Source organism: Phyllostomus hastatus, unplaced genomic scaffold (genome assembly GCF_019186645.2).
Source record: "Phyllostomus hastatus isolate PE091 unplaced genomic scaffold, TTU_PhHast_1.1 phas_contig_312, whole genome shotgun sequence".
Taxonomy (NCBI): Eukaryota; Metazoa; Chordata; class Mammalia; order Chiroptera; family Phyllostomidae; genus Phyllostomus; species Phyllostomus hastatus.
This window is the reverse complement of record NW_025333849.1, coordinates 1,016,743-1,043,566: the sequence shown is the minus strand read 5'-3', so window position 1 is coordinate 1,043,566 and position 26,824 is coordinate 1,016,743. Positions and strand designations below refer to the sequence as shown.

Below are 26,824 nucleotides of genomic sequence, written 5' to 3'. Positions count from 1 at the left end.
TAAAGGATTTTTTAAAAATGGTCTTCTACCTCCAGATATATCCAGTTTCTCAGCTGTATTTGTTATTATTAACTGATGTGTCAAAAATCAAAGAATAACACTTTGATATTCTGGATTTCTTTCATTTTTAGAAAATATAATATCACAAATTTTTTTCTTTTAGATGTTCTTAATAGTTGCTCCTCTTTCTGTCCTCTACAACTGGAGGGATGAATTGGACACCTGGGGATATTTCAGAGTCACTGTTTTACATGGTAATAAAAAAGACAATGAACTGATTCGTGTAAAGCAGAGGAAATGCGAAATTGCTCTAACAACTTATGAAACACTTCGCTTATGTCTGGATGAACTTAACAGGTAATGGCAATGGAAATGATTGCATTATTATTCTGCTTACATCAATTGTATTTATCCCTTTATATTTTAATGTTTTAAAAGCTGTAAATATTCTTTGGCATGATTTATTTTTAAGTGTATTTTATTGAATATGCTATTAAGTTGTCTCATTTTTTTCTCCCCTTTATGCCCCTCTGCCCTGCACCCCCCTTCCCACCAGCATTCCCCCCCCCCCCCCGGAGTTCATATCCATGGGTCATACACATAAGTTCTTTGACTTCTCCCTTTCCTATACTATTCTTAACCTCGCTTTGTCTATTTTGCACCTACCATTTATGCTCTTATTCCCTATACCTTTTCCCCCATTCTTCCCCCTTCCTCTCCCCACCAATAACCCTCCATGTGATCTCCATTTCTGTGATTCTGTTACTGTTCTAGTTGCTTGCTTAGTTTGATTTTGTTTTTGTATTTTAGGTTCAGTTATTGATAGTTGTGAGTTTGTTGTAATTTTCTGTTCATAGTTTGATCTTCTTTTTCTTAGATAAGTCCCTTTAACATTTCATAGAATAAGGGCTTGGTGATGATGAACTCCTTGATGACCTTATCTGGAAAGCATTTTATCTGCCCTTCCATTCTAAGTGATAGTTTTGATGGATAGAATAATCTTACATGTAGGTCCTTGCCTTTCAAAACTTTGAATATTTCTTGCCAGCCTCTTGTTGCCTGCAAGGTTTCTTTTGAGAAATCAGCTGATAAACTTTTAAATCATTGGTAACTTAATTATGATGTGTCTTGGTGTGTTTCCTTTTGGTTCCAATTTCTTTGGGACTCTCCAAGCTTCCTGGACTTCCTGGAAGTCTGTTTCCTTCACCAGATTGGGGAAGTTCTCCTTCATTATGTTTTTCGAATAAGTTTTCAATTTCTTACTCTTACTGTTCTTCTGGCACCCCTATGATGCAGATATTGGAGCGTTTAAAACTGTGCCTTGGGACAGTTTTGGGTAAAACAACCTTGGGTTGCATGGTTTCTTTTGCTCCCCAGTTGTTCCTCTCAGAGGTTCCTAAACCTCTCCTCATTTTTTTTTTGAATTCTTGTTTCTTCATTCTGTGCTGGTTGATTGTTTATTTCTTCCTTATGTTCAAAATTGTTGATTTGATTCTCAGTTTCTTTCCCTTCACTATTGGTTCCCTTTATATTTTTCTTTATTTCACTTTGCTTAGCCTTCACTACTTCCTCTATATTGTGTCTGTACTCAATCATTTCTGTGAGCATCCTGATTACCAGTGGTTTGAACTCTGTACCTGATTGGTTGGCTATCTCCTTATCGCTTAGTTCTTTTTCTGGAATTTTTATCTGTTCTTTCATTTGGGCAATATTTCTTTGTCTTGGTGCACCTGTTATGTGGTAAGGGGTGGAGCCTTAGGTATTCTCTAGGGTGGGGCAAGCCACTGGGCTGTGTCATGGCACTATATGTTGGGGAGGGGTCAGAAAGGAATCAGTGCCTCTTGCTCAGCTCTTACCTGGTTTCAGTCACTTCTCCTCCTACTCACAAGCAAAATGAGCCCTTCTGGTGCTGATTCCCGGATGGGTAGGTTTGTGTACATTCTAGGACTCCATAGGTCTCTCCAGCAAACTCTCCTATGAGGCTGGGAGTTTCTGCTGCTACCCCTACAGGTTTTTACAGCCAGAGGTTTTGAGGTTTTAGCTTCCCACACTGGAACCTTGGGTTGCATGGTTTCTTTTGCTCCCCAGTTGTTCCTCTCAGCTTATCCACACTTGAATATGGACCTCCTGGTTTGCCAGCCATTGCCTTGCCCACCCAATCCTCCAGCAACGACCTTGTTGAGTGTCCTCTCTGCCCCAACTGCCCATCTCTGCCCTTCCTACCAGTCTGGATGAATGTTTCTTCTTTAACTCTTTGTTTTTCTGACTTCTATACAGTTCAATTTCCTGGCAGTTCTGGTTGGTTTTTGTTTTTAAATTGGTGATTGTCTTTCTTTTGGTTGTGTGAGGAAGCAGAGCGTATCTACCTATGCCTCCGTCTTCTCTTTGGCATGATTTAATTTCCTTTCAGTAGTATTGATATTGACAATCTATAATAATTAAATTATTTTCTAAGGAAAAAAAAAGCTGCATCAGGCCTACCAGTTTCTTATTCTATTTCCTCTATTACCTCTCCAAGTGCCTGTTAAAGAATGGTAAGTAAGACTTATTCTAAATCTCATACACAACCTTTTATGCATATGGTGCCTGAAGACTAACACATTCATTTCCATGAATGATTTAAATTAGGTGAGTCTGTTGTGAATGAAGAGTAGCAAAAATGCATATGTATATTGAAAAGCACTGCTTCAGTTTCCCTATATCCTTGTCAACACTTGATATTGTCAATCATTTTTTATTATAACCATTCAAATGGCTATCTAATGACTGTTGATGTTGATACCATTTTCATGTGCTTATTTGACATTTGTATAATATTGTTGGTGAAATATCTATAAAAATCTCCACTCAGCTTTTAAATTGAATTGTTTTAGCTTATGTTGAGTTGTAATAGTTTTTTATAATTTCTATATACAAGTTCTTTACCAGGTTGTGATTTGTAACTGTTTTCTCCCAACCTGTATCATGTTTTGTCATTTTCTTACTGGTGTCTTTAAGACCAAAAGCAAAAGTTTTTCTTTGATGAAATCCAACTTACCAACATATCTAAGAAATCTATGCCTAACCCAGAGTCACAAGATTTTTTCTTACATTTTAGGTCTTATATTTAGTTCTGTGATCTCTTTTGAGTTAATTTTTGTGTAAGGTATGAGATATGGGAGTACAAAAAATACCTTCCCTCCGACCTGCTAAATTCTTCTAGCTGGGTTAATACTGAAATTGACATGAGATATATCAATAAGAGAAAATGTCCAAAATTTATGGATGTACATTTGGAGATACCATAAAATATGAAAACTGAAGACACATTGGGCAGTAGAGGTTTATATGTCATTTTCCACAAAGGAGAAGGAAGGCAGGGGTTTGGGATTTCAAAGGGAAATTAGGCTATTTACAAATAGATGGGAAAGAGCAAGCATGGTAAACCAACTTTTGCTGGGCCACCCAGAAACAATGGGTCACAAAAGGGAATTTGGCAAACAAAATTTTGTTGCATCCTCCCTGTTTGTCACATTAGACTCATTTGTGCTAAGGTGAATATCTAAGGTTCCCTTCCTGAAGTAGGTTTTCCATCAGATTCCTTTTGTTTCTTAATAACCAGATTAAAATCTATATCCTAAAGGTATACTTCAGGGTGGCAAAATTTTGACTCCCCTCAGAGATAAGAGTCTAAATTTTTTTCTTTCATAGAACTTCCTGGATTTTTACTTACTCAATGTTTTATATTCAGTCATAGTTATTCTTTGTGCACAGTCTGGCACTCATCCACTAAGCCACACCACCCAGGGCACTGTTCATTCTTTTTTTCTTTTTTAATTATTATTTTATTTTAATTGTTCAAGTACAGTTTTCTTCCTTTTACTCCCATCCCAGCCCACCCCCTCAGCCCTCCTCACCACCCTCCCGTTTCAACACCCTCCTTGTTTTTCTCCATGTGTCCTTTATACTTGTTGCTGTAAAACCTTCCCTTTTTCCTCTGAAATTCTCTCCCTTCTCCCCTCTGGTCACTGTCAGCCCGTCCTCTATTTCAGTGTCTCTGGTTATATTTTGCTTGTTTCTTTGTTTTGTTGTTCAGGTTCCTGTTAAAGGTGAGATCATATGGTATTTGTCTTTCATTGTCTGGCTTATTTTGCTTAGCATAATGCTCTCCAGTTCCATCCATGCTGTTGCAAAGGGTAGGAGCTCCTTCTTTCTTTCTGCTGCATAGAATTCCATTGTGTAAATGTACCATAGTTTTTTGATCCATTCATTTACTGATGGGCACCTAGGTTGCTTCCAGCACTTGGCCACTGTAAATTGTGCTGCAATGAACATTGGGTGCATAGGTTCTTTTGGATTGGTGTTTCAGGGTTCTTAGGATATGACCCTAGCCTTGGAATTGCTGGGTCAAAAGGCAGATCCATTTTTAGTTTTCTGAGGAAATTCCATACTGTTTTCCATAGTGGTTGTACCAGTCTGCAATCCCACCAACAGTGAGCTAGGGTTCCCTTTTCTCCACAACCTCTCCAACACTTGTTGTTTATTGCTTTGTTTATGATGGCCATTCTGACCAGTGTGAAGTGGTATCTCATTGTGGTTTCAATTTGCATCTCTCTAATAGCTAGAGATACTGAGCATCTTTTCATGTGTCTCTGGATCCTCTGTATGTCCTCCTTGGAGAAATGTCTGTTCAAGTCCTTTGCCCATTTTTTAATTAGGTTGCTTGTCTTCTTAGAGTGGAGTCATGTGAATTCTTTATATATTTTGGAAATCAAACCATTGTCTGAGGTATCATTAGCAAATATGTTTTCCCATACAGTTGGTTCTCTTTTCATTTTAATGCTGTTTTCTTTAGCTGTGTAGAAGCTTTTTATTTTGATGACATCCTATTTTTTTATTCTTTTTTTTTTAATGTCCCTTGCTCTAGGGGATATATCAGTGAAAATGTTCCTGCGTGGAATATCGGAGATTTTCCTGCCTGTGTTCCCCTATAGGACTCTTTCAGTGTCACGACCTGTGTTTAAATCTTTTATCCACCTTGAATTTATTTTTGTGTGTGGTGTAAGTTGGTGCTCGAGTTTCGTCTTTCTGCATGTGGCTGTCCAGCTCTGCCAACACCATTTGTTGAAGAGTCTATGTTTGCTCCATTTTATGCTGCTTCCTCCTTTGTTGAATATTAACTGACCATAGAGACTTGGGTTTATTTCTGGGCTCTCTGTTATATTCCATTGGTTTATGTGCCTATTTTTATGCCAGTACCAGGCTTTTTGATTACAGTGGCCTTGTAATACAGTTTGGTATCAGATATTGTGATCTCTCCTACTTTGTTCTTCTTTCTCAAAATTGCAGCAGCTATTCGGAGTCATTTATGGCTCCATATAAATTTTTGAAGTACTTGTTCTATGTCTGTGAAATATGCCATTGGTACTTTAATAGGTATTGCATTGAACCTGTAAATTGCTTTGGGTAGTATGGACATTTTGATGATGTTAATTCTTCCAATCCATGAACATGGTATATGTTTCCATATGTGTCTTCCTTGATTTCTTTCTTCAGTGTTGTGTAATTTTCTGAGTATAGGTCTTTTACCTCCTTGGTTAGGGTTATTCCTAGGTATTTTATTTTTCTTGTTGCTATATCAAATGGAATTTTTTTCTTGATTTCTGCTTTTGATGTTTCCTTGTTCATATACAAAAATACCTTTGATTTCTGGATATTGACTTTGTATTCCCTTGTCTTCGCTAAATTTATTTATCAGGTCGAGCAGTGTTTTAGTGGAGTCTATAGGATTTTCTATGTACACTATCATGTCATCTGCAAACAGTGACAGTTTTGTTTCCTCCTTTCCAATTTGTATGCCTTTTATTTCCTTTTCTTGTCTGATCACTGTGGCTAAAACCTCCAATACTATGTTGAATAGAAGTGGTGAAAGTGGACAACCTTGCCTTTTTCCTGATCTTAGTGGAAAAGATTTTAATTTTTGCCCATTGAGTATGATGTTGGGTGTAGCTCTCTCATATATGGCCTTTATTATGTTGAGGAATGCTTCCTCTATTCCCACTTTGCTGAGTGTTTTTATCATAAATGGGCGCTGTACCTTATTAAACACTTTTTCCACATCTATTGATAAGATCATGTGATTGTTGTTTTTGCTTTTGTTTATGTGATGTATTGCACTTATTGATTTGCAAATATACCATCCTTGCATCCCTGGGATGAATCCCACTTGGTCACAGTGTATGATCTTTTTAATGTATTGTTGGATGCAGTTTGCCAATATTTTGTTGAGCATTTTAGCGTCTGTGTTCATCAGTGATATTGGCCTGAAGTTTTCTTTCTTTCTTGTGTCTTTTTCTGGTTTTGGGATTAGGATGATGCTGGCTTCATAAAAAGAGTTTGGGAGTCTTCCATCATTTTGGATTTTTTGGAATAGTCTGTGAAGTATAGGGGTTAGCTCTTCCTTAAATGCTTTGTAGAATTCTCCTGTGAAACCATACGGACCCAGGGTTTTGTGTGTCGGGATTTTTTTGATTAATGCTCCAATTTCATCTGCTGTTACTGGTCTGTTCAGGCTTTCTGCTTCTTTTTTATTGAGTTTTGGAAGATTATATTTTTCTAGAAATTTGTCCATTTCACCTAGGTTTCCAAATTTCTTGGCATACAGTTCTTTGTAGTAATTTCTTACAATCCTTTCTATTTCTGTGGTATCAGTTGTAATCTCTCCTCTTTCATTTCTGATTGTGTTTATTTGGGTCCTCTCTCTTTTTTCTTCATGAGCCTGCTTAAACGCTTGTCAATTTTATTTTTCTTTTCAAAGAACCAGCTCCTGGATTCATTGATTCTTAGAATTATGCTTTTAGTCTCTATGTCATTTAATTCTCCTCTGATCTTGGTTATTTCCTTCCTTCTGATTGCTCTGGGCTGTCTTTGTTGTTGTTCCTTGAATTCTTGTAGCCATAGTGTTAGGTTATTTGTTTGAAATGTTTCTATCTTTTTTGGTAGCTTGTATCACTATGAACTTCCCTCTGAGGACTGCTTTTGCTGTGTCCCATAAGTTTTGGGTTGTTGCAAGTTCATTTTTGTTTGTTTCCAGAAATGTTTTGATTTTTTCCCTAATTTCATTCTTGACCCATTGATTGTTTAATAGCATGGTATTCAATCTCCATGATGTTGAGTGTTTTGGGTTTTTTTCCTTGGGGTTGGTTTCTGGTTTCAGTCCCTTGTGGTGGGAGAAAATGCTTGATTTGATTTCAATTTTCTTGAATTTGTTGAGGCTTGTTTTGTGTCTTGTCATGCGGTCTGTTTTTGAAAATATTCCATGTTCATTCAAAAAGAATGTGTATTTTGCTTCTTTGGGATGAAGGGCTTTATATGTAGCAGTTGAGTCCATTTCATCTAGAGCATTGTTCAATGCCCCAATATCTTTGTTGATATTTTATTTGGAATATCTGTCCATTTTTGACAGTGGGGTGTTAAAATCCCCTAGTATAATTGTGTCACTGTCAATATCTTTCTTGAAGTCCTCTAAGGTTTTCTTTATGTATTTGGGTATTCCTATGTTGGGTGCATGTATATTTACAATGTTTATGTCTTTGTGGATTCTTCCCTTGAGTATTATGAAGTGACCTTGTGGGTCTCTCTTTATGGCCCTTTCTTTGAAGACTATTTTGTCTGATATCAGTATTGCTACCCCGGCTTTTTTTCCCTGTCCATTTGCTTGGAAAATTTGTTTCCAGCCCTTCACTTTCAGTCTGTGTAGGTCTTTTGTCTGAGGTAGGTCTCTTTTAGGCAGCATATGTGTGGGTCATGCTTTCTTATCCATTCAGCCATCTATGTCTTTTGATTGGAGCATTTAATCCATTGACGTTTAAGGTTATTATTGACAGGTACTTATTCATTGCCATTTTCGTACCTTTGTTCCTCTCTCTCTTTCTCTTTTCCTTTTCCTTAAAGCAGGCCTTTTAGCATCTCTTGCAGAAGTGGTTTGTATTCTTTTGGTGGAGGTGTATTCTTTTAGACTTCTTCTGTCTGGGAAGCTCCTTATTTGGCTTTCTATCTCGATTGAGAGTCTTACTGGGTCGTAGGCCTCTGGTTCTCATTACTTGGAATATTTTGTGCCATTCTCTTCTGGCTTGGAGCGTTTCCATTGAGAAGTCAGCTGCTGGCCTTATCAGGGCGCCCTTGTATGTTACTTCCTGTTTCTCCCTTGCTGCCTTTAAGATTCTCTGTCTTGGAATTTTGCCATTTTAATTATGATGTGTCTTAAAGTGGTCCTCTTTGGGTTCCTCTTGATTGGGACTCTCTGTATTTCCTGGATTTGTGTGACTTTTTCTGTCATCAAATTAGGGAAGTTTTCCATCATTACTCTTTCAAACAGGTTTTCTGTCCCTTGCTCTTCTTCTTCTCCTTCTGGTATCCCTATTATATGGATATTACTATGTTTCATATGGTCCTGCATTTCTCTTAATCTCTCTTCATTCTTTCTGAGCCTCTTTTCTTTTTCTTGCTCTTTCTGGGTGTTTTTTTCTACTTTGTCCTCCAGCTCACTGATCCAATCTTCTGCTTCATCGAGTCTGCTTTTGATTCCTTGTACTGTGTTCTTTCATTCAGAAGTTGTATTCTTCATTTCCTCTTGGCCCTTGTTGATGGTTTCTATTTCCTTTTTCATGTTGATATAGTTTGCAGTGAGTTAACTGTAGTTTCCCTGTAGTTTCTCAGTGAGCTCATTGAGCTTCCTCATTAACCATTGCTTTGAACTCAATATCTGATAGTTGAGTTGCTTCTATTTCTTTAGCATTCTTTCTGAGGCTTCCTCCTTTCCTTTCATTTGGGGATTGTTTCTTTGTCTTCCCATTGTTTGTGAGACTCTTATTGTTAGCCTCAGCTTCTTAAGTTTAACTGTTCTGACTCCCTGGGTTTATGATGTGAATTTCTATGGTAGAATATCTGTGAGATTCAGTGGTGCTGTCTCCTTGATCTCCTAATCTCACTGGTCCTGGGCTGTCCTTTAAGTTAGCTGTGTTTGTCTTTGCATTTTGATTGTTGTTGGGTCTTTCTTTGGTGAGTCCTTCTCACTGGCTTGTTAACTGAGGGTGACTCTTTCCATCTCCTCTTGTTTTTGTTGTGCTAATGTGGGCAGGTGGTGTTGAAGCTGGTTCTTCCGTGCGTACAAGTTTTTGAGGATTCTTTCTTCCTCTTATTCAGTTGTTTGTTCTGGGTAATTTCTGCACTATTTAGTTGTATTTTCAGATAGGTCCTGGATTGAGGTTAGTGTGGTTTCCACTCTCTCCTTCACCTTCTTCTGTTGTTATCTCTTATTGGTTCCTTTGTTGTTGGGTTTCCTCTTCCAGCGAGTATCCTGGTGTTCACAGCTTCACCGTACTCTTTTTTTGTGATCATTTGGAGGGGGAAGGCAAAATGGTTGAAGACAGCAAGAGAGTATTTTATGATATTTACAGTAGCAGCTGTTAAAGAAGAGATAGGAGATTCTTTGGCTATGTATAGTGTTAACCGTGATATCCCACCCAACTAGCTATTTTTTGGAAAGGATGGAAAGAAGATAAGACTCTTGCTGGGGAGGAAAGGATTGTTAGTTAGATCTAGAAAGCAGTGAGGTTGTGGGAGGTCAGATTCTGAGGTAAGGTGAGAGTAAAGGATAGTAAATAGGTGTAGTGTGTGAGAGAATAGAGTTATCCACCATAGTAATAGAGATCAGGAAACCGTGGAGTTGGCTAATATCGGGGAGGGGTGTTGTGTAGTATTTATAATTGTATGGAATAGCTGTTATTTACAATAATAATGGAGCAACAATCATATGATAGAATCTATGTGATTTGGATAACAAGAATAGGGAGTATAGGACTTCGAGTAGTGTGCTAATGGAACACAAGTGTAGTGAAGGACAGTAAATTAACAATACACTATAAAAGAGAGAACAGAGGAAACATGTCAAATGATACAATTTAACCAGTCAAGCAAAGTAGACTAAACAGGCAGAAGAGGAATACAAAAATACTATTAAAATAAAAGATGTAAGAATAATGAAAACATAGTAATACAAATATGAAGTAACTTGTGGGTCCTCTGTAATAGCAAAGTGAAATTTGTCACACTGTCTTAACTGTTGGGATGGCCCCTCTTAGGGTCCACCTCTGGTCTTTTCACAGTTTCACATTTTTTTTTGTCTCATTTGTGGGAATTTAAAAAGTAAAAAGAAGAAGGAAGGAAGAAGAGATAAAATTGGAAGGAAGTGAAGAAGGAATAAATCAAGAAAAAACGAAAGAGAAAAAAGGAGTTGAAAGATAAAAAAGTAATAATAAGAAAATAAAGAATTATGCCCTGGCTGGCATAGCTCAGTGGATTGAGCTCGGGCTGCGAACCAAAGTGTCACAAGTTCGATTCCCAGTCAGAGCACATGCCTGGGTTGCAGGCCATGACCCCCAGCAACTGCACATTGATGTTCCTTTCTCTCTCTCTATCTCCCTCCCTTCCCTCTCTAAAAATAAATAAATAAAATCTTAAAAAAAAAAAACCCCACACACTTATTTAAAAAAAAAAAAGAAAGAAAAGAAAGAATTACTAAAAAAAACCTCTTGCTGGTCTCAAACTGGCCAAACCATTTTGCTGGTCTTGCTGGCTGCAGCAGGCTGAGGGGCAACTGGTTTCATCTTTCTCCCTTCCTGATCCACACTCAGTCAGCCTTGGGTGCACACTCTTTCCCCGTCTAGCCATGCACTCTCCCCAGGGCTAGCCAGGTGTCTCTCCCCCGGGTTTTGGGTGTGTGATCCAGGCCTTCCGCAGAGCACACTTTCCCCAGGGTTACGCGTGTGGGCTCGGGGCCATCCTCAGAGTGGACTCTCCCAGGGGTATGGGTATGTGCAGGGCATTTCGCACCACCTCGGGAGCACTGCCCAGCTGGGGGGGTGAGGAGGCCAGAGTGGCTGCTGCAGGAGAATTCCCCAAACAGGGTCTCTTTTTTCACTTTTACTTTTTGAGAAATTGCTCCCTCTCAAGCCTGCCACTCTGCACAGAATCCTGGCCTCTCACACTGCCCAATTTTCCAACCAGACGGGGGACTATTCGTTTCAGGGCCCCTCACGGCCCACCTCTCAACTCTCCTGAGCCGACGTCCACAGACTCTGTGGGTACTCACAGTCCCTGTGTTTGCCACTTAGTCCGTATTCCCCTCCCTGCGACTTCAAGCAACCAGGTCTCTCCTAGTGCTGCTCAAACCTTGTTTGGTTGGGGAGGGAGCCATAGACTCGGCTGTCTCCCAAAACCCCTGTGGCAGATCCAGTGGGCGCCAGGCCTGGGGCTGCAGCTGCCCGGGTTCCAGGGACCTTATTGTCCTGAAGCACACTCCTTGCCATCTGGTTTTTCAAAGTCTGCTATAATTTTTGGTCTCCTATCTTCATATATGCTGAGGTACTGTTGGCTGTTTGCTTTGTTCCTCCATAGATTGGCTAGGTTTTTCTCCTGTGTAGGGGAAGTGGAATCCACTGCCTCCTACCTGACCGCCATCTTCCCTCTCCAGCATCATTCTTAATGATGCTCAAAATCTCCAATTAGCCTGGAACCTGAGTCCTTTGGACATGCCCCCATTTATCTTTGAACATCTGTGCTGCACAGTTGATATCAACCATTTCTCCATGGGGCGCTGGTTCCCTTTTAGTTGATTGACAGCTATGGGTGCTTGTTGCTACTGTGATAACAATCAATCCTAAACCTTTTTTAGCAGATAAAGCTACATAATATAGCTTTTAAAATCATAAGTTTATATTGACATTTACATTCAGATTTAACATTGCAAGTATTGCTTCTTATATGTAATATTTACTTCTCATATTTAAATTTTTTGTCATTTTAGTAATGTTTAAATGAGTTTTTGTCTTAATTTCACCATAATTACATAGATTGTCTATATCCTTTTGTCTCCATATACATTTTATTTTCATGGATTGTCCAAACTATAACCATTTAACTAACTAGGTGAGAATGCTTGGTCAGAATGCTATCATCAGAGAGTAGAGAGGAAAAAACCTCCAAAATTTTGTTAGAGCTGCTTTCTAAAATTATATAGGCTGGAAAAAGGACATCTTCTCAACCTTTCCCCTTTTTTTTCGTTATCTCTTAATAGTTTAGAATGGTCAGCTGTCATTGTGGATGAAGCTCATAGAATCAAGAATCCAAAGGCTAGAGTAACAGAAGTTATGAAAGCTTTAAAATGTAACATTCGTATTGGCCTCACTGGAACCATTCTTCAGAACAATATGAAAGAACTGTGGTGTGTTATGGACTGGTGAGTGCTAACACTTTCTTTTTTTATTTAATACATCTCTAACTTAATGTTACCTTGTTTGCTAACTATTAGTTTCTGGGGGAAAAAATACAATTGTTTGTCTGTTTACAGAAGTACTTGATCCCAAACATAGTATACAAAATAGAGTCCTATGAAAACCTATCTTTACTCTTATTCCCTGAATTAAATATCTGAACTAATTTACCAATTTTATTATCATCTTATAGTTATTTACCAAAAATGTCATAAAGAAAGAATGTTATGTTTACTTGCCTTTTGCTATTTCTGTCATTAACAAACAAGTGACTTAGTCTGTTTTTTAGAAGCAAAAAGAAGCCAATGTTTTTCTTTTAGATAATTTAATAAAGCCCTAACATTTTTTTAATGCCTTGATAAAGGGCTGTACCAGGACTTTTAGGTAGCAGGATCCACTTCAAGAAACAGTTTTCTGATCCAGTAGAACATGGTCAGAGACACACAGCAACAAAAAGAGAACTAGCTACTGGCCGAAAGGCCATGCGAAGGCTTGCGACAAAGATGGATGGATGGTTTCTCAGGCGTACCAAGATTCTCATCAAGAATCAATTACCTAAGAAGGAAGACCGGGTGAGAACTGCATTTGTATATATTATTTCTGATTGTGTTTTATTTTTTTCTGAAAAAAAAAATATTTTCAAGAGAAAGTCTGTCTCCTGTGATATTTTTTGAATATAGTTTTTTTTTGCCTTTTACTTGGTGTGAATAAACTTGCTTTATGCAGAATTTTAGAAAACCACAATTAAGCCCAATCATTTTCCTTACTAACTTTACTGACCTGTCCACTAACAGGTATACTATTAGTATGCATTAAACTAATTTTTCTTATTTTAGAACAAAATACTTTCTATGTAATTCTTCCTCAATGAAGAAAGAACTTCTCTCCCTAATGTGTTTTCTGTTCATATTTTGTGATTCCTACATTGTCTACTATCTACAGCTCAGTTTATTCTTTCATACCTTAATTCTAGCTACAAGACCAAAGTGGTTGAAAACTTTTTGTTATTATAGATTTGTTTCTTATAGAATGCTATTTGCAGTGACACAACTAGCCTGCTTTTACAACTTTGTAGGAAAAGTACAGTTGAATTCTACTCATTGTTTAAGGAGATTTGAAGAGTTGACCTTAGAATTTTTAAAATATAGTAGTTCTCTTTTATAGTTTTTATGTGGTTCTTCTAGCTCAGACAATAGACTAAAGATTCTATAAATTACTGTAAACTAAATCTAACGAATGTTGTCCGAAATAAGGGCAATCCTATCAGAACCCTCTAGTCTTAGGATATCCTGTTGATCATTACTTTAAAAGATAGATTTGCAAGAAAAATATGATACTGATCTTCAAGTTGGGAAACTGATATAACATTTGACTTTTTGATTTAAAGCAAATATTATTTAATTGGAAAACTTCATGACCCTCCACTTTTTAAAATTGTTTTGTGAAATTTAATGTATATTATTTAGTTGTCTGTCTAGTAAGAACACTAAACCATAAAAATATGAAAAGAAAGTTGCACAAAAAAGTTTAGAGATTGGGCTCTGAAATCAAATGCCATAGGTTTGAATCCTCACTCCCCTGCTTATGAGTTTTATAACCTTGAACAATTTGCTAAGTCTCTCAAACCTTGGTTTCTTTATCATTTACACAGGAAAGATGATAACAGTGCCTGCCTCATGTTGTTGCTCTAAAATGTGTGACATGAAAAAAGTGTTCAGTAAATGTTACTACATGTTTTAATAATACCAACTGAATAATAAAATAATACTTAGGAATAAATTTAACCAGGGAAGTAAAAGACCTGTACATGAAAAACTATAAGACGATGAAAGAAAATGAAGAAATTACAGATAAATGGAAAGATATCGCATGTTTGTGGATTAAAAGAATTAATATTGTTAAAAAATAATTTTGAACTATATTATGAAGCTATAATAATCAGAACAGTATGGTACTGGCATAAAAATAGAAACATAGACCAAAGAAATAAAATAGAGAGCCCAGAAATAAACCCATGCATGTACAGTCAACTAATATTTGACAAGGGAGCCAATAATACTCAATGAAGATAGTTTTTTAAATAAATGGGTATTCACATGTGATAGAATGCTGTTGGACTCCTGTTTTATACCACTCACAAAAAATTAACTCAAAATGGATAAAATACTTAAATATAACACCTGAAACCATAAAACTAGAAGAAAACATAGGGAAAGCACTCCTTGACACTGGTCTTGGAGGTGATATTTTGGATATGACACCAAAAGCCCAAGTGATAATAAACAAATGAGACTATATCAAAATAAAAACCTCTGTGCCACAAAAGAAACAATCAACAGAATGAAGAGACAACCTACAGAATGGGAGAAAATATTTGCAAACCATCTATCTGGTAAGAGGTTAATATGCAAAATATATAAGGGATTTATACAACTCAGTAACAACAATAATCTAATTAAACACTAATCCGATCTGAATAGACATTTTTTCTCCAGAGAATACATACCAGTGGCCCATAGGTAATGGCCAACAGGTATGTGAAAAGATGCTCAACATCACTAATTATCAGGGAAATGCAAACCAAAACCACAGTTCAACATTACCTCATGCCTGTTAGAATGGCAATATAAAAAAGACAAGCATAATAAGTGTTGGTGATCATGTAAAGGAAAGTGACGCCTGGTACACTGTTTGTGGGAATGTAAATTAGTAGAGCTACTATGGAAAATCGTATGGGAGTTCCCCCAAAATTAAAACTAGAACTACCATGTGCTCCAGCAGACCCACTCTTGGATACACATCCAAAGGAGATGAACTTACTGTTATAAAGATGCATGAAGTCCCATGGTTATTGCTGTTATTCACAGTAGTAAAGACATGGAAACAACATTGTCTGTTGACAGATGAATGAATAAAGAATTTGTGATATATAGATATAGATATATAATGGAATATTATTCAGCTATAAAAAAAGAAGGAAATCTATAATTTGTGAAAACATGGCTAGACCTTGAAGTCATTGTGCTAAATAAAATAAGTCAGACACAGAAAGAAAATACTGTACAATCTCACCTATATGTAGAATATTTATTTTAAAAAGCCACACTCATAGAAACAGAGAAGAATGGTGGTTGCCAGGGGCTAAGGGTCAGGGGAAATGGATAGATATTAGTCAAAGGGTACAGCCTTCAATTAAAGGATGAATAATTTCTGGGGATCTAATGTATAACATAATTGCATAACATAGACTATGGTTAACAGTACTATAGTGTATATTTCAGAGTTGCTAAGTGAACAAATTTTAAATGTTCTAACCACAAAAAAATTAAAATGTCATTATGTGAAGTAATGTATGTGTTAACTAACCTTGTGGTAATAATTTTATAATATGTGTATGTATAAAATTATCACATTATACATCTTAAACTTACACAATGTTATATGTCAATTATATCTCAATAAAGCTTGGAAAAATAGTAACTCAAAATTCCCTCCATGCCTTAATCATCAACCCCCATCTTCTATATCCTCTTTTTAATTTTTATATCTACTTTTGTATTCAATACAGTCAAGATATAGCTAATATATTATATATACACTGTATTTTTTGGACCATAAGATGCACCTAGGCTTTAGAGGAAAACAGGAAAATAATTTTGAAACAAAAAAATGTGGTAAAATATTTAACATAAATAATATAATATTTCACCAATGTAAATGTAAAACTACATTTGGTGGGGGGGGTGCATCTTATAGTCCAAAAAATATGGTAGTTTATTTTTAATCTAGCATTGTTTTATGTAGCTATCCCTATATTTGCTCAGATGCACATTTTTGTCATTTTTGACAGTAATATTTTATTGTAGTGATATACACATATAACTTTATAAATAAATGGCTTTTCCCTATTATTCACATTGCTCAAAGCCCTATTATGAGTATATTTAGGTTTATGACCCTAGTTACATATAGCTATAACTAGAAGAATTTTACCAATTTCCAGTACTCCTGGAAGTACAATGTAAATTTTATCCCCAGAAACTTATGGCATTATTTTATCATCTTTTTTCTCTTTTTGAAATTGGGTACAAAATAGCAACTTGTAATTGCTTTTATGGATATTTACTTGGCTCTTATCATTACTAATCTTAGAAATTTATAGAAAGATACTAAATACAAATACTTGAGCTTGTTTGCAGTAATTTGAAGCTTTTAATATTTTTCTAAGTTTTTCAAGTAATTCTGTAACTATAATTATTACCATTGTTCTAAAATTTTCCATTGTTTCTTATCTAGTTTCTGATTTGACCTAAATTTTAATAATTTATTTGCATGGTAGACTAATAATGTGGAACCCTGAAAACACCCACATTTTAAGAAATATATAGGATGAGGCAAAAGTAGGTTTACAATTTTTTTGAATGGAAACTAATATGATAATAAATAATAACACAAGAATAAACTGTGTATTTTGCGTACTCACAACTGTAAACATACTTTTACCCCACCTGTAAAAGGAAATCTCATAAGTTGTTTCCTTCATATTTTGATTCCTTTTAATTAAAAAACAAACTCTTTGAGATATATTTAAAAATAAAGTTATAATTTGTATAGTTTTGGCTAGGGTATTAGCAAAAAATATAGGAGATTTCTGAGAAATTGTTATAATCATGTATCTAGAAGAATAATTTAGTTTATGAGCAATTTTTACTATTGCAAGCTATGAAATTGGATGTGCATTATGATTATTATCACTATAGAAAAAATACTAATAATTACCTTGTGTTTTTCTTGGCAGATGGTGTATTGTTCTCTAACAGATTTTCAGAAAGCTGTCTATCAAACAGTATTAGAAACAGAAGATGTGACTTTGATACTTCAGTCTTCTGAGCCTTGTACCTGCGGTAGTGGCCGAAAAAGGAGAAATTGTTGTTATAAGGCAAGCATTTTAGTTTGATATCTTTACTATCTTATTTTGATTATATAGTATTCTATTGTAAGTAGCAGATAAAATAAGTTTTCCACAGAGAGTTCTTTACTTTAGAAGCCGTAAGTTAATGAAAAGAGATAGTTTTAAAAAATATATTATAATATCAAATAGTAATCATGGCAAAATACAAGATTCAAATATATTTTCAAAAATGACTTTTTTGACCCTGGCCAGCATGGCTCAGTTAGTTGGAGCATCACCCAGTAGCTGAGGGATTGAGGATTCCATTCCTGGTTGGGGCAGGTACCTGTGTTCGATCCACAACCCATCTGGGCATGTGTGAGAAGCAGCCAATCAACGCTTCTCTCTCACATTGATGTCTCTCTCTCTCCCTTCCTGTTGCCCCTCCTTGCTCTCTAAAAGCAATGAAAAAAAATGTCCTTTGGTAAGGATAAAAAAAAAAAAATCAAGCAAACTAGTTTTTGAAAGTAGCTTCAATTTGATATCTTCCTTTTCAGCTTTTACTGGGAAGTATCCTACTTTTATCTTGAAATTTCATCACTTTCAGGAAGTCTCACTATCCACTAAATAATAAATTGACTCTTTCATCACAAGTTTAAAATATTATTCTGATATGAGATATAGTATTATTTTAATAAAAACTGTACAATTTAGAAAGCATTTTATTTTCATTCAGAATCAAGTATGTTTTACTTTCTATCTGTATTTCCCTTTTTCACCTCTATTTTATTATCAAGTTACCTGTCACATAACTTTGCACACAGAGGGACCCTATATAAATATTTATCTAGATTGATATTTATTCTCACTCTCATTTATTTTGCTGTTTTTAACAACTTCAGTTTTTTTGTGATAGCCCAGATTCATAGGAACCCTTGGAATATATAAGTGAGAGGAGAGAGGAAAGGGGTCCATACAACACTGCCCCCTTACTACATAGTTTTGTTACCATGAATCTCTTATGCTCCATTTCTGTGATTGTATCAGGAGGGTGAATACTTTTGGAATGAGGACATCCTCCCCTCTTTGGTTAAAAACATCACTACATTACGGTTCACCAAAAGTATGATGTGATTCATGGACATTTGGTATAAAAAGTTGACCATCATTTTCTCAGAATGTATTGTGCCAGTAGTAACCCAATTAAAAATATTATTGCAAGTGATGTATTTTGTGATGTAAGTAGTTACATAGTCATGTTAGTCCTTTGCTTGTTTTTATTTTCTGTATTTCTCTGCTTATAGACTAATTCACATGGTGAAACAGTGAAAACCCTGTACTTCAGTTACCTCTCAGTCCTTCAGAAGGTAGCTAACCACGTCTCACTACTGCAGGCTGCTAGCACCTCCAAACAGCAGGTTTGGGTTCTCTTTTAAAATGTCTTTGTGATGCTATCTGGTATAAATATTTATACTTGATATGAAATTACCTAGCCAAATATCTTTAAGTTTTTTTCTATGTAATTCTGACTTGTTCATTTTTTAATGTACATGTCAGAGAAGTATATGCACTTAAGTTTTTAATCAAAGTGAGAAAATCTAAACTTGTTCAAACAACTTTTGTTTATAATTTTGCATTCAATTTATATAGGTTTAAACATATTAAGTTAATATTTCTTTTCATCTTCCTCTTCCTTTAAAGGAAACACTCATCAAAAGGATATATGATCAGGTATTTTCCAGATTCCCAGATTTTGTGCAGAAAAGCAAAGATGCAGCCTTTGAAACACTTTCTGATCCAAAATATAGTGGAAAAATGAAGGCAAGTGTTCTTCTTTCAGTTTGCATACATATAAGAGTGATATACAAAATATTTATCAAATGGTATGACAGGAACACCAGCTAATTATTAACAGAGGCTCAATCATTGAGAAGAGGCGGTAGCCAAAGACAAATGGTCTAGTTGTATCTGTACTCACTAGCTCACTATGAACCTGCATCTGGTGGGTTCTCAATTAGAAGCAGTTATACCAGATATATTTCAAATGTTCCTATAGTATTGGATTCATATCCTCCTAAAAAAGTATGCTGTTTGCCCCATGTGTAATAATTTGTCTTCCAATTTTTAAGGAGATAATCTGCCAGATATACAAATGTGAATGCCAAGAGGATAAGGATAGGTAGGAGCTCAGAATCCAGAGGAAGAAACTCCTTGAAGAGTTCTCTAAGTTCTCTATTAGATCTCTAAGTGTTTTCAAGGCCTCTATGTCTAGACTGAACTTTGTGCCTCTTGTTTTTACTTGCCAACCTAGATCACAAGATTGTTATATCTCATTTATGCAAGAGAGCCTTTGCTTTATACTGGGACACCAACCTGTTGGTGCACTTGGTGATGAATTGAGGGAGGGTTCTGAAAAGTAATGCTAGGTTCTCCAATCATGACCCCCTACCCCTGGGCATTGCCTGTCACAGCTGCATGAAATACTGACAGTTCTAGCCTCCTTGTAGCAGAATTCAGTTGTTTAACCGAACAACTGTTCAGTTGTTAAAGATTGTTTACCAACAATATTTATGGAATCAAAGATATTTACAGAGCAATTTCCAACTTAATGTTTTAATTAACAAGAAGCAAGTTATTTCTTTTGGCAAAAAAGGAAGTAATTCAAAGTAGGGGTTTTTTTCTTTGAAATTCTGGAAATATTTTTAGCAGTTAATCTATATAAGCTCAGCATAGTTTAGTTTGCCTGGACCTCTAAATCAATGGTATAAAATGTAAACTAGGGAGATTACCCTAAAACCTTGTGAGTGTTTTTTTTTAACAGAGATACAATTGGCATATAATATTGTATTACTTTAGGTATACAACATAATGATTTGATACATGCAAATATTTTGAAATAATTACCACAGTAAGTCTAATTAATATCCATCACCTCACATAGTTACAATGTTTTTTTCTTGTGAGGAAAACTTTTAAGATCTACTCCCTTTTAAATATACAATATGGTCTTGCTAACTATAGCCACCATGCTGTACAATACATCCCTAGGATTTTTACTTGTCTTATGGGAGCTTATACTTGTTGACTACCATCACCCATTTCACCTGTTCTCTACCCCTTGCCTCTGGCAAGCACTAATCTATTCTCTGTACAGGATGAGTTTGATGTTTTATTTTCTTTTATTTTAAAAATTCCATGTATCAGTGAGATCATATAGTATTCGCCTTTGATTTATTTCACTTAATTCCCTCAATGTCTATTCATGTTGTAGCAAATAGCAGGATTTCCTTTTTTTTTTTTTTTAAGGGAAGGGAGGGAGAAAAAACAGTAGAGAAACGTGAGAGAGAAACATCAACCTGTCGCCTCTCACATGTGCTTGACTGGGGACCAAACCCATAGCCCAGGCATGTGCCCTGGCCAGGAATTGAAATGGTGACCTTTCACTTTGTGGGATGATGCCCAGTCAAGTGAGCCACACTAGTCAGGGCAGATTTCCTTCTTTTTTATGGCTGAATAATATTGCTATCCATTCATCCATTAACAGACACTTACGTTTTTTCTATGTCTTGACTATTGTAAATAATGCTGCAGTGAACATGGGGGTGCTGATATCTTTTTGAGATCAGTTTCATGCTTTTGCATGTGGCTGTCTAGTTTTTCTAACACCATCTAATGAAGAGTCTGTCCTTTTCTCATTGTAAATTCTTGCCTCCTTTGTTCAAATTAATTGACTCTATATGTGTGGTTTTATTGCTGGGCTTCCTATGCCATTCTCTTGATCTTTGTGTCCATTTTTATGCCAGTACTGTACTGTTTTGATTATTATTGCTTTGTCATATAGTTTTAAATTGGAAAGTGTGATGCCTTCAGCTTTGATCCATTTTCTCAGATTGCTGTGGCTATTCAGGGTCTTTTGTGGTTCCATTCAAATTTTAGGAGTGTTTGTTCTATTTCTGTGAAAAATGCCACTGGAGTTTTCATAAGGATTGCACTGAATCTATAGATAGCTTTAGGTAGTATAAATGTTTTAGCAATATTAACTTAATCCATGATCACAGAATATCTTTACATTTATTTGTGTCTTCTTCAGTTTCTTGCATCAGTGTCTTAACAGTTTTTAGTATATAGGTCTTTCATCTCCTTGGTTATATTTGTTCCTAGATATTTTATTTTTTATGTAGTTGTAAATAAGATTGTTTTCTTAATTTCTCTTTCTGATAGTTGTAATTAATGTATAGAAATGCATCTGATTTTCCTATATTGATTTTGTATTCTGCAACTACAGGGCAGGGCGAAAATAGGTTTACAGTTGTACGTATGCAAAACACGGAGTTTATTCTTGTATTATTATTCACCAATTATTGTATTATTTTTCATACGAACAACTGTAACCCAATTTTGTCCCACCCTGTATACTGAATTTGTATATTAGTTCAAATGGTTTTGGGTTTATTTTTTTTTTTTTTGCTGTAGTCTTCAGGTTTTTTCTATATGTAACATGTATCTACAAATAGAGGCAGTTTTACTTATTTTTCCTGATTTGGTTTTTGGTTGCCTTTTATTTTATTTATTTACTTGCCTAATTGATCTGGCTAAGACTTACAGTGCTATGTTGAATAAAAATGGCAAGAGTAGGCATTTTTATCATTTCTTGTTCCTGATCTTAGAGGACAAGCTTTCAATTTTCACCATTAAGCATTTTAGCTGTGGTATTGTCATATATGAGCTTTATTATGTTGAGGTATGTTTTCTTGATACTCACTTTGTTGAAAGTTATGTATTTTTTTAAATAAATAGGTTTGTAGTAGTGAGAATATTCTATGATTTATTTTTATAACATATATTTCAAATCTAATTATATTTCCTAACAATAGTAAATCTATTTTTGTCATCTATTTTATTGACTTTTATTTAATTACTTTAAGTTAAAAATATAAAAAGCCCCATTAATGTAAACTGAGCACTCATAACTTTTTTTTAATCTTCACCCAAGAGGATATGTTTATTGACTTAAAGAGAGAGAAAGTGGGGTGAAAGAGAGAGAGAGAGAAACTGATACAAGAGAGAAACGCCAATGGGCTGCCTCCTGTATGTGCCCCAATCGGGGATTGAACCCACAACCTAGGAATGTGCCCTGACTGAGAATCAAACCCACAACCTTTGGTGTATGGATGATGCTCCAACCAACTGAACCACCCACCCAGAGCTAATTATCCCATAATTTAAGCTAATAGAATATTTCCAAATACCATGGTCTCCTTTGAAAACTATATTTCTATTGCTATTTATTTGAATTTTATTCATTTTGACTATTAACAAAAAAGTTAGCATTCTTGAAATTAAATGAAATTTTATAACTGCATTTTATATTCTTATATATCCATTAAATATATGATTTAAAACATACTGTTAATTAGTTATATATTTAGTAAAATAGTGTCTGATTAAGATAATTATTGCATTTACATTTTATTAAAATTTTTAGAAGGGTAAAAGCAAACATGAATTGTTGCTTGAGGCTAAGTGTCTTTATATGTGAAGGAAGCATGTAATTTACTTGTTTTTTGAGAAAGCACCAACAAATCAGAGACTGATAATAATAAGCAAGGATTAAATTTTTCAGCCTGTGTTTCATCATTTGATTAGCAACATCATGTGGTGATTTGGTGATTGAAAACCTACAGGTTTATTGTGGAATTATTGCCTAAGTGGTTAAGAACTCCAAGTTGTATGTACTTCTTTAATTTGGGCGATAAAAGATCCTAGTTCTATTTCTCTTATTATAGGTTAGCCTGTGGGTACAATTTATTTGTGCACATAATGTCCACTGTACCCTTTATAGCCTCAAAGTTACACTCATGAACTCCAGCTCTTTCTCTTAAGTATCAAGATCTTTGTTGACCTCAACTACTATTCAAAGGGATGGTCACAAGTTGCACTTATTTCCCTAATGAGAATACTCATTTTTCTTTCCCTTGGGAAATGAATGCCACTAAGTCACTTACTATGGGGGGTGGAAAAAAAGAGTAGGACACACAGTTTAATGTTGCTGGAATCATACAAATGTCATTTTAGTCTCTGTGCCTCACTAATCTGAATCAAGTTAGATCCAAGAGTCCTCAGCTGTGAGCAACCCAAATTTAAGATTCCTTTTTAGGGGAATTTTCTGGGTATGTGAAGGATAAGTGAGTGATAAAATATTGGGCCTGTATTGTTAAGATACCAACTTATAGTGACTACAGTGTCATTTTTCAAATTTCTAATACAGGATGTTAGTTTACAGTTATTTATTTCATTAATGAGTCTGAGGGTTTTTTTTAACAAGCCTAATAAATACCTCCAATCCAAAAGCACTTGATTTCCTTTTTACTTGTAAGATATTCAAGAATACCTGAAAATGCAGTAGGTATATTATCCCAAATAATCAGAGTAGATTTCTGTGCACTCTTCTTTTTTTTATACTTCTTTTTTTAAGAGAGTTTTTTTATTGCTGTTCAAGTACAGTTGTCTCCATTTTCCCTCCACCACTCCCCCAAATCCACCTATCCCCACCTATCACCACCTCTCACCCGCAATCCTACCCCCTTTGGCTTTGTCCACGGGCCCTTTATACATGTTCCTTGATGACCCTTCCCCTTCTTTACCCTGTTATCCCCACCTTCCCCTCTGGTCACTGTCTGTTTGTTGTTTGTTTCAATGTCTCTGGTTATATTTTGCTTGCTTGTTTCTTTTGTTGTTTAGGTTCTACTTATAGGTGAGATCATATGGAATTTGTCTTTCACTACCTGGCTTATTTCACTTAGCATAAGGCTCTGCAGATCCATCCATACTGTCATGAAGGATTAGGAGCTCTTTTTCTTTCTGCTGCATAGCATTCCATTGTCTAAATGTACCACAATTTTTTTGATCCACTCATTTACTGATGGGCACTTAGGTTGCTTCTAGCATTTGGCTATTGTAAATTGAGCTGCTATGAACATTGGGGTGCATAGGTTCTTTTGAAGTGGTGTTTCAGGATTCTTAGAGTATAATCCCAGCAGTGGAATTGCTGGGTCAAAAGGGAGTTCCTTTTTTAGTTTTTTAAGGAAATTCCATACTGTTTTCCATAGTGGCTGTAGCAATCTGCATTCCCACCAACAGTACACTATGGTTCCTTTTTTTCCACAACCTCTCCAACACTTGTTGTTTGTTAATTTGTTTATAATGGCCATTCTCAACAGTGTGAAGTGGTATCCCATTGTGGTTTTAATTTGCATCTCTCTAATGGCTAGTGATGCTGAGCATCCTTTCATATGTCTCTGGGCTCTCTGTATGTCCTCTTTGGAGAAGTGTCTGTTCGGGTCCTTTGCCCATTTTTTAATTGGGTTGCTTGTCTTCTTAGAGTGGAGTCGTGTGAGTTCTTTATATATTTTGGAGATCAAACCCTTGTTTGAGGTATCATTAGCAAATATATTTCCCATATGGTTGGTTCTCTTTTCATTTTAATGCTGTTTTCTTTAGCCAGGAAGAAGCTTTTTATTTTGATGAAGTCCCATTTGTTCATTCTTTCTGTTATGTCCTTTGCTCTAGAGGACATATCAGTAAAAATATTGCCACATGGAATATACGAGATTTCCCTGCCTATTTTCTCCTCTAGGACTGTTATGGTATTGTGACTCATATTTAAGTCTTTTATTCATCTAGAGTTTATTTTGTGTATGGTGTAAGTTGGTGCTCAAATTTTATTTTTTTGCATATAGCTGTCAGGATCTCCCAGTACCATTTGTTCAAGGGGCTACTTTTACTCCATTTTATGCTTCTGCTCCCTTTGTTGAATATTAATTGACCATAGAGACTTGAGTTTATCTCCAGGCTCTCTGTTTTGTTCCATTGATCTATCTGTTCTTATGCCAGTACCAGACTATTTTGATTACAGTGGCCTTGTAATATAGTTTGATGTCAAAGTAGGAGGTATTGTGATCCCTCCTACTTTGTTCTTCTTTCTCAAAATTGCTTTGACTATTTGGGGTCATTTGTGGTTCCATATAAATTTTTTAAATGTTTGTTCTATATCTGTAAAATATGTCATTAATATTTTAATAGGGATTGCATTGAATCTATAAATTGCTCAGGGTAGTGTAGCCATTTATATGTTAATTCTTCCCATCCCTGAACATGATATATGCTTCCATTTGTTTGTGCCTTCCTTAATTTTTTTCTTCATTGTCGTGTAGTTTTCTGAGTACAGGTTTTTTACCTCTTTGGTTAGGTGTATTCCTAGGTACTTTATTTTTCTTGTTGCTATATCAAATGGGATTTTTTTCCTGATTTCTATTCTGTTATTTCATTGCTGGTGTACAAAAATGCATTCAATTTCTGAATATTGACTTTGTATACTGCTAGTTTGCCAAATTCGCCTATTAGATCAAGTAGTTTTGGTGGAGCCTATAGGGTTTTCTGTGTACACTATCATGTCATCTGTGAACTGTGACAATTTTGCTTCCTCCTTTCCAATTTGGGTGCCTTTTATTTGTTTTTCTTGTGGCTAGGACTGATCACTGTGGCTAGGACATCCAATACTATGTTGAATAAGGACTTCCAATACTATGTTGAACAGGCACCCTTGTCTTATTCCTGATCTTGGCAGGAAAGCTTTTAGTTTTTCTACATTGAGTATGATGTTGGCTGTAGATTTCTCAGATATGGCCTTTAATATGTTGAGGTATGCTCCCTCTACTCCCTCTTTGCTGAGTGTTTTTATCATAAATGGGTGCTGTACCTTATCAAATGCTTTTTCCACATCTATTGATATGATCATGTGATTTTTGTCTTTCCTTTTGTTTATGTGATGTATTATATTTATTGATTTGCAAATATTGTACCACCCTTGCATTCCTGACATGAATCCCACTTGATCATGGTGTATGATGTTTTAAACAAAGTATCAACAAAGATATTGTGGCATTGAACAATACCCTACATCAAATGGACTCAACTGCTATATATAGAACCTTTCATCCCAAAGAAGCAAAATTCACATTCTTTTCCAATGCACATGGAACATTTGCAAAGGTAGACCACCTGATAGGACACAAAACAAGCCTCAACAAATTCAAGAAAACTGAAATCATGGCAAGCATTTTCTTGGACCACAAGGGCTTAAAACGAGAAACCAACCTCAAGGAAAAACACTCAAAGACACTCAAATTCATGGAGATTGAGTAGCATGCTATTGAACAATGAGTTGGTTAATAATGAAATCAAGGAAGAAATAAAAAATTTCTGGAAACAAATGAAATGAACACACAAAATTCCAAAACCTATGGGACACAGTGAAGACAGTCTTGAGTGGGAAGGTCATAGTGATATAGGCCTACCTAAAAAAGAAATCCTACATCTATAAGAATTGAAGGAACAACAACAAGCAAAGCCTAGAGCAAGCAGAAGGAAGGAAATAACCAAGATCAAGGCAGAATGAAATATATAGAGACTGAAAGAATAATTCAAAGGATCAATAACTCTAGGAACTGGTTCTTTGTAAAGGTAAACAAAATCGACAAGCCTTTAAGCAGATTCATCAAGAAGAAAAATAGAGAACCAAAATAAATAAAATCAGAAATGAAAAAGGAGAGATTACAACTGA

At 35.6% G+C, this 26,824-nt stretch overlaps 1 protein-coding gene across 4 annotated transcripts in view; it reads left to right on the top strand.

The window, feature by feature from the left end:
• The window catches only part of ERCC6L2 (ERCC excision repair 6 like 2), a 149,668-nt gene that overhangs the window by 45,227 nt on the left and 77,617 nt on the right, over positions 1-26,824 (top strand). For 3 of the 4 annotated variants that reach the window (XM_045839780.1, XM_045839778.1, XM_045839776.1), the window contains exons 4-9: positions 164-357; positions 12,116-12,277; positions 12,676-12,883; positions 17,110-17,250; positions 18,507-18,620; positions 18,904-19,023. In XM_045839780.1, the coding sequence (XP_045695736.1) occupies positions 164-357; positions 12,116-12,277; positions 12,676-12,883; positions 17,110-17,250; positions 18,507-18,620; positions 18,904-19,023 (939 nt within the window). The remainder of the gene's footprint in view (positions 1-163; positions 358-12,115; positions 12,278-12,675; positions 12,884-17,109; positions 17,251-18,506; positions 18,621-18,903; positions 19,024-26,824) is intronic. The other variant, XM_045839779.1, reaches the window with a different exon arrangement.